This window comes from Lampris incognitus, chromosome 11, assembly GCF_029633865.1.
Source record: "Lampris incognitus isolate fLamInc1 chromosome 11, fLamInc1.hap2, whole genome shotgun sequence".
Classification (NCBI taxonomy): Eukaryota; Metazoa; Chordata; class Actinopteri; order Lampriformes; family Lampridae; genus Lampris; species Lampris incognitus.
The window spans coordinates 59,140,031-59,152,581 of NC_079221.1; the positions used below are offsets into that span (position 1 = coordinate 59,140,031).

Sequence of the window (12,551 nt, forward strand, 5' to 3'; positions counted from 1 at the left end):
GGACATCCAATTATCATCAGTCTATCTATCAGTCTATCTATCAGTCTATCTATCAGTCTATCTATCAGTCTATCTATCAGTCTATCTATCTATCTATCTATCTATCTATCTATCTATCTATCTATCTATCTATCTATCTATCTATCTATCTATCTATCTATCTATCTATCTATCTATCTATCTATCTATCTATCTATCTGTCTATCTGTCTGTTTGTCTGTCTGTCTATCTATCTATCCATCCATCCTACCTGGTCTCATCCATATAGATCAGCTCTAGGACGGAAGCAGCAAGCTCCATGTTTATCCTGACCTCCTCCAGGTCCACGGATCCCAGCTCCATCTGAGCTAGGAGGGACCTCAGCCTGGACACAAAAACACAGTATAATCCTCAGTGTATGGTGTAATAAATAATCCCACAATACAGAGTAAAAGTACAGTATCAACCCTCACCCACACTATGATACAGTAAAAACATAGTGGAAAACAGTAAAAACATGGTAAACAAATTCAACATCATGGAAGATAACAGTCATATACAGAGTACCAAACACTGTAATAATGTTCATCTTATATCTAAAGTTGTGTGTGTTATGTCTATTTCTGTATTTTATGCATGTTTTTAATACATGTGTTTCACTATGTGTCATGTATGTGCTTAAACTATATGTATTTGTTATATGTGGGTTTTCATAGTGTGTTCTTTAGTAGTGTGAAGCTTCCCCACCTGACTATACTTATGCTCATGTAGCTCGGGCAAATAAACAAGGTGGGGGTGTTGCCTTAATATATAAATCTATTTTCAATCGGACTTCTAGACTTGAATCTAAATTCCAGTCTTTTGAGTCTCTTGTTCTTGGTCCATCTCCCTCAGCCATGAATAGACTCGGCTCAGTCCAGATTGTGATACTCTACCGGCCTCCTGGCTGTTACTCATTATTTCTTGAAGAATTTGGAGAATTTGTCTCAGTCCTTGTTACTCACTCTGATGAGATTCTAATGTTTGGTGATTTCAATATTCATCTGAATAAGGCTGCTGATCCTCTAAGTAAAGCCTTTCTGGCACTAGTTGATACTTTTGGGTTCACTCAGTTTGTTCAAGAGTCGACTCAGTGCAGTGGTAACACCCTTGATTTGGTTTTATCTAAAGGAATAGCTGTTTCTGATCTGAATGTCTTACCAACCACAACTGCTGTGTCAGATCATTTTCTCATCAAATTTGAAGCATTATTGGCCTGTCCAGTTAATGTCAGCACAGATGTAATTGCCGCTCACCATATTGGTCCCTCCGCTGTAGCTGCATTTGACCAGCAGCTGCCTGAAGTCTTGGCTCCTTTCACTGTGGTAAATGACTCTGTAGAACATTTCACTAGTGACTTAAATGTGGCCCTCTCTAGTCTCCTCGATTCATTTGCACCTCGCACTACCAGAGCTAGGCGACTAAAGAGGCCTACACCCTGGTTTAATGATGAGACACGTGCTCTTAAGCGGACCTGCAGGAGATTGGAACATAAATGGCGAAAATCAAAATTGGAAGTTTTTTACCTATCGTGGCACGAGTGTTTATTGAAATACAAGCGTACTTTATGTACTGCAAAAACATCGTATCTCTCTCACTTAATAAATATTAATAAACATAACCCCAGATTTCTCTTTGACACTGTACCTAAACTTACTAAAAAGCAGCCGTCTATTAGCTGCTCACCATTCACAGCCCATGAATTTCTAGATTTTTTCTGCAATAAGGTTGAGGAGAAACAGTATTAGTTCTTCAACTCCATCTACTCCTGCAGATCCTGTCATACTAAATTCATATCTACACAATGAGTCACTGACAGTTCCAGTTATTACAGCTTTTGAGACTATCTCTCTTGATACTTTGACTAAGTTCATGTCAGCTTCTAAACCAACTGCTTGCCTACTTGATCCCTGACCAGCAAAACTTTTTAAAGACCTCTGGCCTTTTCTTGGACCTACAATGCTAGACATCGTTAATTTATCTCTTACTACTGGCATTGTTCCCAGCAGTTTTAAGACAGCTGTGGTTAAACCTCTACTTAAAAAACCGCACCTTGATCCAGGGTCTCTTAATAACTATCGGCCAGTCTCTAATCTTCCATTCTTCTCTAAAGTACTAGAGAGAGTTGTGTATCAACAACTTTCGACCCACATAAAAGAAAACCATCTATATGAACCTTTTCAGTCGGCTTTCAGGCACTGTCACTCCACTGAAACTGCTCTGACCAGAGTGGTAAATGATCTTCTACTGGCGATCGACTCTGATTCCACTTCTGTGCTTCTACTACTGGACCTCAGTGCAGCCTTTGGCACCATTGTTCACTGTATACTTTTAGATGGATTAAATTGTAATTTTGGTGTCTCTGGTTTAGCTCTCTCTTGGCTTAAGTCCTACTTATCTGGAAGAACACATTGTGTCTGCGATAATAATATTATATCAAAATTTTCTGACATTAAATATGGTGTGCCTCAGGGCTCAGTTCTTGGCCCTCTACTTTTCTCGCTTTACATTACACCTCTTGGTCAAATTATATGCAGTTATGGAATAAATTTCCATTGCTATGCTGATGATACTCAGCTGTATGTGCCTATAAAGGCTGATGATCATACTGAAATGACTAACTTAGAGGCCTGCTTGGCTACTGTGAAAAACTGGATGTCACTTAACTTTCTGCTTTTAAATTCAGATAAAACTGAGGTGCTGGTCATTGGCCCTGCTAGACACAGACACCAATTTGATCAAGTAACGATAACAATCGACAATTCTGTGGTTTCACAAAGTGTGGCAGCCAAAGATCTTGGTGTTACATTTGATCCCAGCCTTTCCTTTGATAAGCACATTAAAGAAATCACCAAGACTGCCTTTTTTCACTTACATAACATAGCTAAAATTCGGTCTTTTCTCTCCATGGCTGACGCAGAGATTCTAATACAGGCATTTGTTTCATCCAGACTTGATTACTGTAATGTTCTGTTCTCAGGTCTGCCACATTCTAGTACTAAAAGTCTTCAGATGGCTCAGAATACTGCTGCTAGAATCCTAACTAAATCTAGGAAATTTGACCATATTACACCAATTCTTGCCTCCCTTCATTGGCTTCCTATCCATGTTAGATCAGAATACAAGGTGCTTCTTTCTGCTGACTTATAAAATCCTAAATGGGCTTGCCCCATCCTACCTGTCTGATCTCCTTAAACCTTACATGCCATCTCGAGCACTTCATTCTCAAAATACAGGGCTCCTGTGTGTACCCAAAGTTAAAAAGAAGTCAGCTGGTGGCAGCAGGGCCTTTTCCTGTCAGGCTCCATTGTTGTGGAATAACCTGCCTGCTGCCATCAGACAATCAGAGTCTGTTGAATCTTTAAATCCAAACTTAAAACTAATCTTTTTGCCTTAGCTTACAATTAGTTGCCTTTAAGTTGAGTGCTTCACAACATGTACTATATGGCGGGTTGGTTTTCTGTCTCAATGAATTTACCAACCACTGTTCTGCCAACGAGATTATCGAGTATAGAGTATCGAGTATAGATTATGCCGAATTGATGACTTAATTGATTATGGCTAATGACAATTGCAAACTGTTCTCTTTTCTAACATGTCTTTTCTGTCTCTCTGAATGATATCTTCTCCTTTCTCTTTTTCTGTGTGTGAATGGTGTCATGTGAGTCTCTCTTGCGTGCATGTGCGGTCGGTTCTCCTCCCAGGTCTCCATGGTGATGGTGGTCACCATTTGGATGCTGCCTGCCCTTCCTGTCCTCACATAAGTTTTTCTTTTATTACATGATGATGCTGGTCGAGTGGCTTGGGTCCTGGACTGTTCTGTTGGCATGTGGACACTGCTTGGCATCCTGTGCATCATGTTCTTCATAAATTTTGTGTCCATTATAATTCTGTTATCCTCTTTCAGTGTTGTGTTATGTAAATTGCGTGAACACAACATCCATTGCATGTTGTCCGTCTTGGGAGAGAGATCCTCCTCTGCTGCTCTCCCTGAGGTTTCTTCCTGTTTTTTCTCCCTGTTAAAGGGTTTTTTTAGGGAGTTGTTCCTCATCTGATGAGAGGGTCTAAGGACAGGATGATGTGTTGCTGTTAAGCCCACTGAGCCACATTTGTAATTTGTGATATTGGGCTATACAAATAAAATTGATTTGATTTAATTTGATTTGATTCTCTGTCTGCTGGTGTTGCCATAGTAACCAAACAGCTTGCTGTTAGCTGGACACATCTTCTTAGTTGCTAGGGCTACAAGTAGAATCATACAGAAAAATAAAGGAGCATCTCACCTGACTTTTGCCTGCCCTCTCTGTTTGCATGGTGGTAGAGCCCATCATGTGACTGAATTAGTTCTATAGAGCAAGGCATGCGGAGGGGGCTGCAGGTGATTATGGACTATGAACCTAAACCCAGTGTGGCTGTAAACACCTCTGCCTCTCTCCTGGATGAGCTTAACAACTTTTATGCCTGCTTTGAAGCGCACAGCTTGGACCCAGTGACAGCAGCACAGTGCCCACCCGAAATAGCTGATCTGCAGGTAACAGAGGCTTCTCATGTCCCTACACTGGCTCCCAGTAGCTGCTCGCATCCAGTTTAAGACTCTGGTGCTAGCGTACAGGGCAGTGAAAGGAACAGCTCCTTCCTATCTCCAGGCCATGGTCAAGCCCTACACCCCTGCCCGACCACTTCGCTCTGCTGCCCCGTCGCTCAGAGGCCCCTGCTGCTGATCGACCCGGTCCCGGCTCTTTTCTGTCCTGGCCCCACAGTGGTGGAATAAACTCCCCACTGATGACAGGACAGCAGAGTCGCTGCCCATCTTTCAGCGCAGGTTGAAAACTCACCTCTTTAAGAACTACTACCCTGTTACTTGTTCTTAGCACTTATTGTATTCACTCATTAAAAAAAAAACTCCTTCTTGCGCTTTTACTGTAGTACTGGTTTTGCTCTTAGATGCTTGATTAGATGCACTTATATGACCTCTGATGACTAGTAGTTCTCCTGATCTCCTACGTTACACGATGCTCTTATTGTAAGTCGCTTTGGATAAAAGCGTCGGCTAAATGACTGGAATGTAATGTCATGTCATATTAACTCCTTCATATGGAGGTGGTGGACTTCAAGTTTAGATTTTTTCCATATACATTTGGCTGTCCCATAGTCCCTTCTGTGCTGTCTCATTTCATGGTTGATCCAGGGGGTTGTGTTAATGATTGGGACAGCCCTGGAAGTGTATGGAGCAGAAAAATCAAGGGCTGGTGTACACAAGTCATTAAAGCAACTGACCTGGTCAGTAATGTTGGCCATGTCAGCACAGCAGTTGGCCAGACAAGAAAAGGAGCTGGAAAACGTGACTGCGAGCTGCTTATTAAAGTGCGAGAGTGGATTATGCATTTCTGAGCTCCTGTAGTCAGTGGTAAAGGTGCATCGAAGGTAACACATTTAAAGGCAGACACAAAATCAAACAAGACACATGCCCAGAGTGAAAACTAAGTCAAGGGTGTGGGGCCAGGGTTGTGTGTGGAACCAGGGTTATGTGTGGGGCCAGGGTTATGTGAGGGGCCAGGGTTGTGTGAGGGGACAGGGTTATGTGTGGGGCCAGGGTTATGTGTGGGGCCAGGGTTATGTGTGGGGCCAGGGTTGTGTGTGGGGCCAGGGTTGTGTGTGGGGCCAGGGTTGTGTGTGGGGCCAGGGTTGTGTGAGGGGCCAGGGTTATGTGTGTGCCCAGGGTTATGTGTGGGGCCAGTGACATGCTGCACAAGGTTAAAAGATGTAGAAATGTTTACAAAAATCTGTGGCATATGAATTAAAAGGATTATCAGTATGAATGCTAGAGTTGCTAACTATAATGGCCCTATCAAATATGAACACAGGAGAGGACCGCAGCTAAGATAAACCTACATTTGAACTGGGGGGTTGATACAGCAAATAGGGTTATCATGCACAATTTTCAAAGTTAAGATTGTGTGACGATTCTTAAAAGAAGCTGCAATACCCCACCATGGCCTGTCAACCTAGGTGCATTCATTTATAGCTCCACTAGAGGGAGCACTCCGCAGATTTAAACCATGTCTCAGTCAGGAATGGGAAATTAAGGTTAAAGGATGTAATGACATTACTGAGAATGAAAGACTCATTAGACATGGCCAGTGTTTAAAAGAGCGAAGACAGCTGGAATAAGGTCTTAGCTTAACTGGAATCACACCAGCATACTGTAATCTAATCATCTGGCCTACCAGCAGAAAACACATAATGCACAGGGTAGTGGGTATTACATCTTGGCATGACTGCTGGGATAGGCTCCAGCTTCCCTGTGACCCTGAGAGCGGGATAAGCGGTCTGAATAATGGATGGATGGACAATCCTAAAACGAATACTATATGAGCCCTGGGAGTCAGGGTCAGATCCGGAGTCACTACCAGTTAGGAGGTAAAAGCCTTATAGGAGTGTAAAATCAGTTCAATGTTGGTTGATAAAAAGTGTGAACCTTTGTGAGAAGGGTGAAGGCCATCTTATTTAAAAAGCTGAGTACTATTTAAAAAGGCAGCAAAACTGCCAATAAAGGGGACATCTCTGTTCCTGCAGCAACCCTTTAGCCAGATGTGGAGTTGGCGTCGGCGACTGAACTTCCCGTCACCAAAATGTGGGTGGGGAGAGTGGACCGGAAATAATGATCTGGTTCCCGGTGTCCAGCAGACTGTCCTCGAGGCAGGCACACGTAATCACCTTTGAGCGTGTCCAACTGTTGTGTTTTGATGCCATTGGTGCCGACGTGGACGACGACTACGGAGGCCCAGCTGTGTGACTGAGTCAGCTGCAGAGTGGTGGGTGTCATTTCCTTTACACAGGTACCTGGACAGGAGGAAGATCGGCTACGGCTCACCACCACGTGTCGGAATCACATTCTACCATCAGAGCTCTCGTGGCTTCAGAACACCATGTTGTAGGACCTCAAACCCAAGAGACCTCTTTAATTACTCCATCAAAACACACTTCTACAGCAAATCCTTATCATAATGTCTCATCGAATCTCTCATTGTATTTTATAATTTCTCTCCATTTGTTTTTATAAAATCACTGTTTTTACACACACAGAAACAGAAAAGAAACCAAGTCCACATCCTCATCGGTCTGAATTTTATTTATTCCCGTATCCTCAGGCTGGGTCTCCATTTGAAATGTCTCTTTCTGTCACGTATCTGGAAAGAACCCAAAAGCAGACGGGACAACCAGGTAAGGGAAGAAAACAAGTCTTTATTGAAGTGACCGATCCCAGGGGTAGAGCAGGAGTTGGCTCAGTGGCAGGTAGACTGGCAGGCAGAAGTCCATGAATGGCGACGTTCCAGCGAAGACTGGTCCACAGTGGAGGCTTTTTAAGGGTGAGGGCGATTGCTTTGATGTCAAGGGAGAGAGGGCGACAGCAGGTGGCAAGGGAGAGAGGGCGATTGCTTTGATGGCCAGTTGGTGTACCGGGGTGAAGGGGGGGTCAGCAGGTGTCAAGGGCAACTGCTTTGATGTCAAGGGAGAGAGGGCGACAGCAGGTGTCAAGGGAGAGAGGCTGTGACACTTTCCAGTGCAGGTTTCCGTTTCATTTTCTCATGGGACTCTTCTGAATATCATCAGATTCAGGACTAATGGTAAAAACACCACCACATCCATCATTGTGCTGCAGTACACTGATGACAATGCCTTAGTGTCCCTTGTAGACGAGGAACTACGAACATACTGGTCACCTTTGCAAAGGCATACAAGCAGCTTGGTGTGGCCATTAATATAAAAAAGACTCGAATCTTCTACCAACCCCCACCCAACAGAAATATGCTTGCTCTGCCCCCATCCATATCTGTAGATAACACCAGACTTGAAAACGTGGAACAGTTCCCATATCTTGGCAGCCTTCTCTCCTCCAAAGCCAACACTGAAATTGAACTACACCGTTGTCTCATTTGTGCTAGCCGGGCCTCCTCAAGATTGAATAAAAGTGTTTTTGAAAGCTACGATCTTCAGGCCAGAACAAAAACTCTGGTGTACAAAGTGGTAGTGCTGCCCACCCTACTGTAGGGGTCAGAAAACTGGACCACATGTAGCAGGGACCTGAAGGCAGTCAAGGCATACCAACAGCAATGCCTCAGGAAGATCCTTAAGATCAGCTGGGAGGATGCAAAGGGCACCAACTTCAGCGTCCTCGAGGAGGGCGACATGCCTACCATAACTGCCACCATTGCACAACAACAGCTGAGATGGACTGGCCATGTCCTCCACATGTCTGACTCTTGCCTCATGAAACAGGTCCTTTACTCTCAGCTCATGACAGGACGCCGTGTCCCAGGAGGACAAAAGAAGTGATATAAAGATAACATCATGGCCCACATCAGAAGGTTTGGCATCAACCTTAACACATGGGAACAAGCAGCAAAAACAGGGAGGACTGGAGACTGACTGTGAGGGTGCTGGGTGCTACAACCATGACTTCCATTGTGCTGCTGAAAACAAGTGCAGACTCAGAAAGGAGTTAATTACCAGAAAGGCCCAAACCACATCCCCAACCATTCCTTTATACCCTTGCCCACATTGCCCCAAAACACGTGGCTGCAGGACTGGCCTCTACTCCCACCTGTGAAGACTTACAAGGACCTAGAAGGAAGATAGTCAGTCATACTTGACCCTGTTTAACTGCCAATGATGGTGTGTGTGTGTGTGTGTGTGTGTGTGTGTGTGGGTACCTTCATATCTGCCGTGTGAGATGTCTCCAGAGGATCCTCGGCATTACTCTGGAGGACAGAGTGCCACACTCAGAGGTGTTGGAGCGGGCAGGCAGCTGCAGTGTGGAGTCTACCCTAAACCACCATCAACTCAGGTGGCTTGTGCATGTTATTCGCATGCCCAGCCAATGACTCCCACGTAAAGTCCTCTACGGCCAACTACACCTTGGTCAACACACTGCTGGTGGGCAGAAGAAGCGGTTCAAAGACCAAATGAAGACCACACTAAAAAGATGCCAGATCAGCCCCTCTTCTTTGGAGGAACTTGCTTCCTGCCGCACCACCTGGTGCTCTCATGTCTCAGAGGGAGTGAAGTATATGGAAAACCAGTGCACACAACACCGTGTAGCAAAGCGTGTGAAGAGGCATGCTCCCAAAGCTACCCCTACCCCCTGCCCCCCCAGCACCACTTTTACATGCCCGGTCTTCAACTGCAACTGTGCATCCAGGATCGGACTATTCAGCCTCCAAAGGACTCACAAATAGGAGAAGATGGTCATCATCGGACACGATGGACAACCAGCAAGCAAGCAAGCGTGTGTGTGTGTGTGTGTGTGTGTGTGTGTGTGTGTGTGTGTGTGTGTGTGTGTGTGTGTGTGTGTGTATCTTACCTCTGTGATGTACTTTTATACTTCTGCCTGTAAGAAAAAGAGAAGCATAATTAGACCCACCTGATAATCCCAGCCAATTACAGAAGCTGAACCTACTCAACCACGATACTGAGTTCCTGACTAACTCTGGCTGTTCTGATGGCAGGAAGGGGGCTCCTAATACTTTGTACATTTACACACACACACACACACACACAAACACACACACACACACACACACACACACACACACACACACACACACACACACACACACACACACACACACACACACACACACACACACACACACACACACACACACAGGGGACGCTTTGGTCACATCCTACCCAGCTCATACTAATGAAGCATGTTCAACTGATAAGTAAAACACGTTTTTTTTCTTTGCCAGAGATTTGTAAAATAAATAAGAAGTAAAAATCCCGAACAGAAAAGGGGAAGATTGTACTTGGGGAGCCGTGTAAGTGGATAGGCTGAAAAATTAAACACATATGTTTATACTATAGTATGTATTTTATGTCCCAGGGTCTGAACTAACAAGGACGAGCATTGACCAGGCAAACAGAAAATTACGTTCAGCTAAAGAAACCTTAACATCCTGAAACACCACCTCCGCTGTGGGAAAATAGAGGCGCAAATTCACATTTGCAGCGGCCTCACCGAGTGGTGGTGTGGGAAGCTGGTGGCGTGAATTCACATTTGCAGCGGCCTCACCCAGTGCCGGTGTGGCAAGACGGCAGAACAAATTCACGTTTGCGACGGCCTCACCCAGTACCGTCCATGTCTATGTTTATGTTTGTCGTCGTCTGATGGCTAGGACAGCTTGGTCTACTCCGTCCTGTGGGACCAGGGACAACGACCCTGCCTGGAGCTGTGCCCGAAGAATTAACATGGTCTGATAGGCAGTAGAAGTGGGACAGGCTAAGCTAACTGCTAGCCCATGCAGACCGGCGGTTCCGATAACACCGAGGGTGGTCTGGCGGCAGCCTCACCCAGCCTTGACTGTGGTTTTAGTGTCGTCGTGCGGAGTGTAAGGAGGTGTGTCGAAGGTGTCTGTTACAAACAAGCTAACATGAAGCTATAGGAGTCTGTTTTACTGAATTACAAACAAGCTAACATGAAGCTGCAGGAGTCTATCTTACTGAATTACAAACAAGCTAACATGAAGACATATGAGTCTGACTTACTGAATTACAAAAAGCTATCATGACGCCAAAGGAGTCTGTCTTACTGAATTACAAACAAGCTAACAAGAAGCTACAGGAATCTGTCTTACTGAATTACAAAGCTAACATGAAGCTACAGGAGTCTGTCTTACTGAATTAGAAACAAGCTAACATGAAGCTACATGAGTCTGTCTTACTGAATTAGAAACAAGCTAACATGGAGCTACAGGAGTCTGTCTTACTGAATTACAAACAAGCTAACATGAAGCTACAGGAGTCTGTCTTACTGAATTACAAACAAGCTAACATGAAGCTACAGGAGTCTGTCTTACTGAATTACAAACAAGCTAACATGAAGACATATGAGTCTGACTTACTGAATTACAAGAAGCTAACATGAAGCCAAAGGAGTCTGTCTTACTGAATTACAAACAAGCTAAAATGAAGCTACAGGAGTCTGTCTTACTGAATTACAAACAAGCTAACATGAAGCTACAGGAGTCTGTCTTACTGAATTATAAACAAGCTAACGTGAAGCTACAAGAGTCTGTCTTACTGAATTACAAACAAGCTAACATGAAGCCACATGAGTCTGACTTAGTGAATTACAAACAAGCTAACATGATGCTACAGGAGTCTGTCTTACTGAATTACAAACAAGCTAACATGATGCTACAGGAGTCTGACTTACTGAATTACAAACAAGCTAGCATGAAGCTGCAGGAGTCTATCTTACTGAATTACAAACAAGCTAACATGAAGACATATGAGTCTGACTTACTGAATTACAAGAAGCTATCATGACGCCAAAGGAGTCTGTCTTACTGAATTACAAACAAGCTAACAAGAAGCTACAGGAATCTGTCTTACTGAATTACAAAGCTAACATGAAGCCACAGGAGTCTGTCTTTCTGAATTATAAACAATCTAACGTGAAGCTATAAGAGTCTGTCTTACTGAATTACAAACAAGCTAACATGATGCTACAGGAGTCTGACTTACTGAATTACAAACAAGCTAACATGAAGCTACAGGAGTCTGTCTTACTGAATTACAAACAAGCTAACAAGAAGCTACAGGAGTCTGTCTTACTGAATTACAAACAAGCTAACATGAAGACATATGAGTCTGACTTACTGAATTACAAGAAGCTAACATGAAGCCAAAGGAGTCTGTCTTACTGAATTACAAACAAGCTAAAATGAAGCTACAGGAGTCTGTCTTACTGAATTACAAACAAGCTAACATGAAGCTACAGGAGTCTGTCTTACTGAATTATAAACAAGCTAACGTGAAGCTACAAGAGTCTGTCTTACTGAATTACAAACAAGCTAACATGATGCTACATGAGTCTGACTTAGTGAATTACAAACAAGCTAACATGATGCTACAGGAGTCTGACTTACTGAATTACAAACAAGCTAACATGAAGCTACAGAAGTCTTTCTTGCTGAATTACAAACAAGCTAACATGAAGCTACAGAAGTCTGTCTTAGTGAATTACAAACAGGCTAACATGAAGCTACATGAGTCTGTCTTACTGAATTATAAACAAGCTAACATGAAGCTACAGGAGTTTGTCTTACTGAATTAGAAACAAGCTAACATGAAGCTACATGAGTCTGTCTTACTGAATTACAAACAAGCTAACATGACGCTAAGGAGTCTGTCTTACTGAATCACAAACAAGCTAACACGAAGCTACAGGAGTCTGTCTTACTGAATCACAAACAAGCTAACACGAAGCTACACGAGTCTGTCTTACTGAATCACAAACAAGCTAACACGAAGCTACAGGAGTCTGTCTTACTGAATTGCATACAAACAAGCTAACACGAAGCTACACGAGTCTGTCTTACTGAATCACAAACAAGCTAACACGAAGCTACACGAGTCTGTCTTACTGAATTACATACAAACAAGCTAACACGAAGCTACACGAGTCTGTCTTACTGAATTACATACAAACAAGCTAACATGAAGCTACAGGAGTCTGTCTTGCT

The 12,551-nt window shown here is 43.6% G+C and overlaps 1 protein-coding gene across 1 annotated transcript in view; it reads right to left on the minus strand.

The window, feature by feature from the left end:
* Positions 1 to 9,402, minus strand: part of pde1a (phosphodiesterase 1A, calmodulin-dependent) — an 88,676-nt gene extending 79,274 nt beyond the window's left edge. Inside the window, exons 1-2 of the mRNA XM_056288977.1 lie at positions 9,383 to 9,402; positions 251 to 364 (exon numbers count right to left, since the gene is read on the minus strand). Coding sequence (XP_056144952.1) covers positions 251 to 342 — 92 coding nt within the window. The 5' untranslated portion in view covers positions 343 to 364; positions 9,383 to 9,402. The remainder of the gene's footprint in view (positions 1 to 250; positions 365 to 9,382) is intronic.
* Positions 9,403 to 12,551: the final 3,149 nt, after the last annotated feature.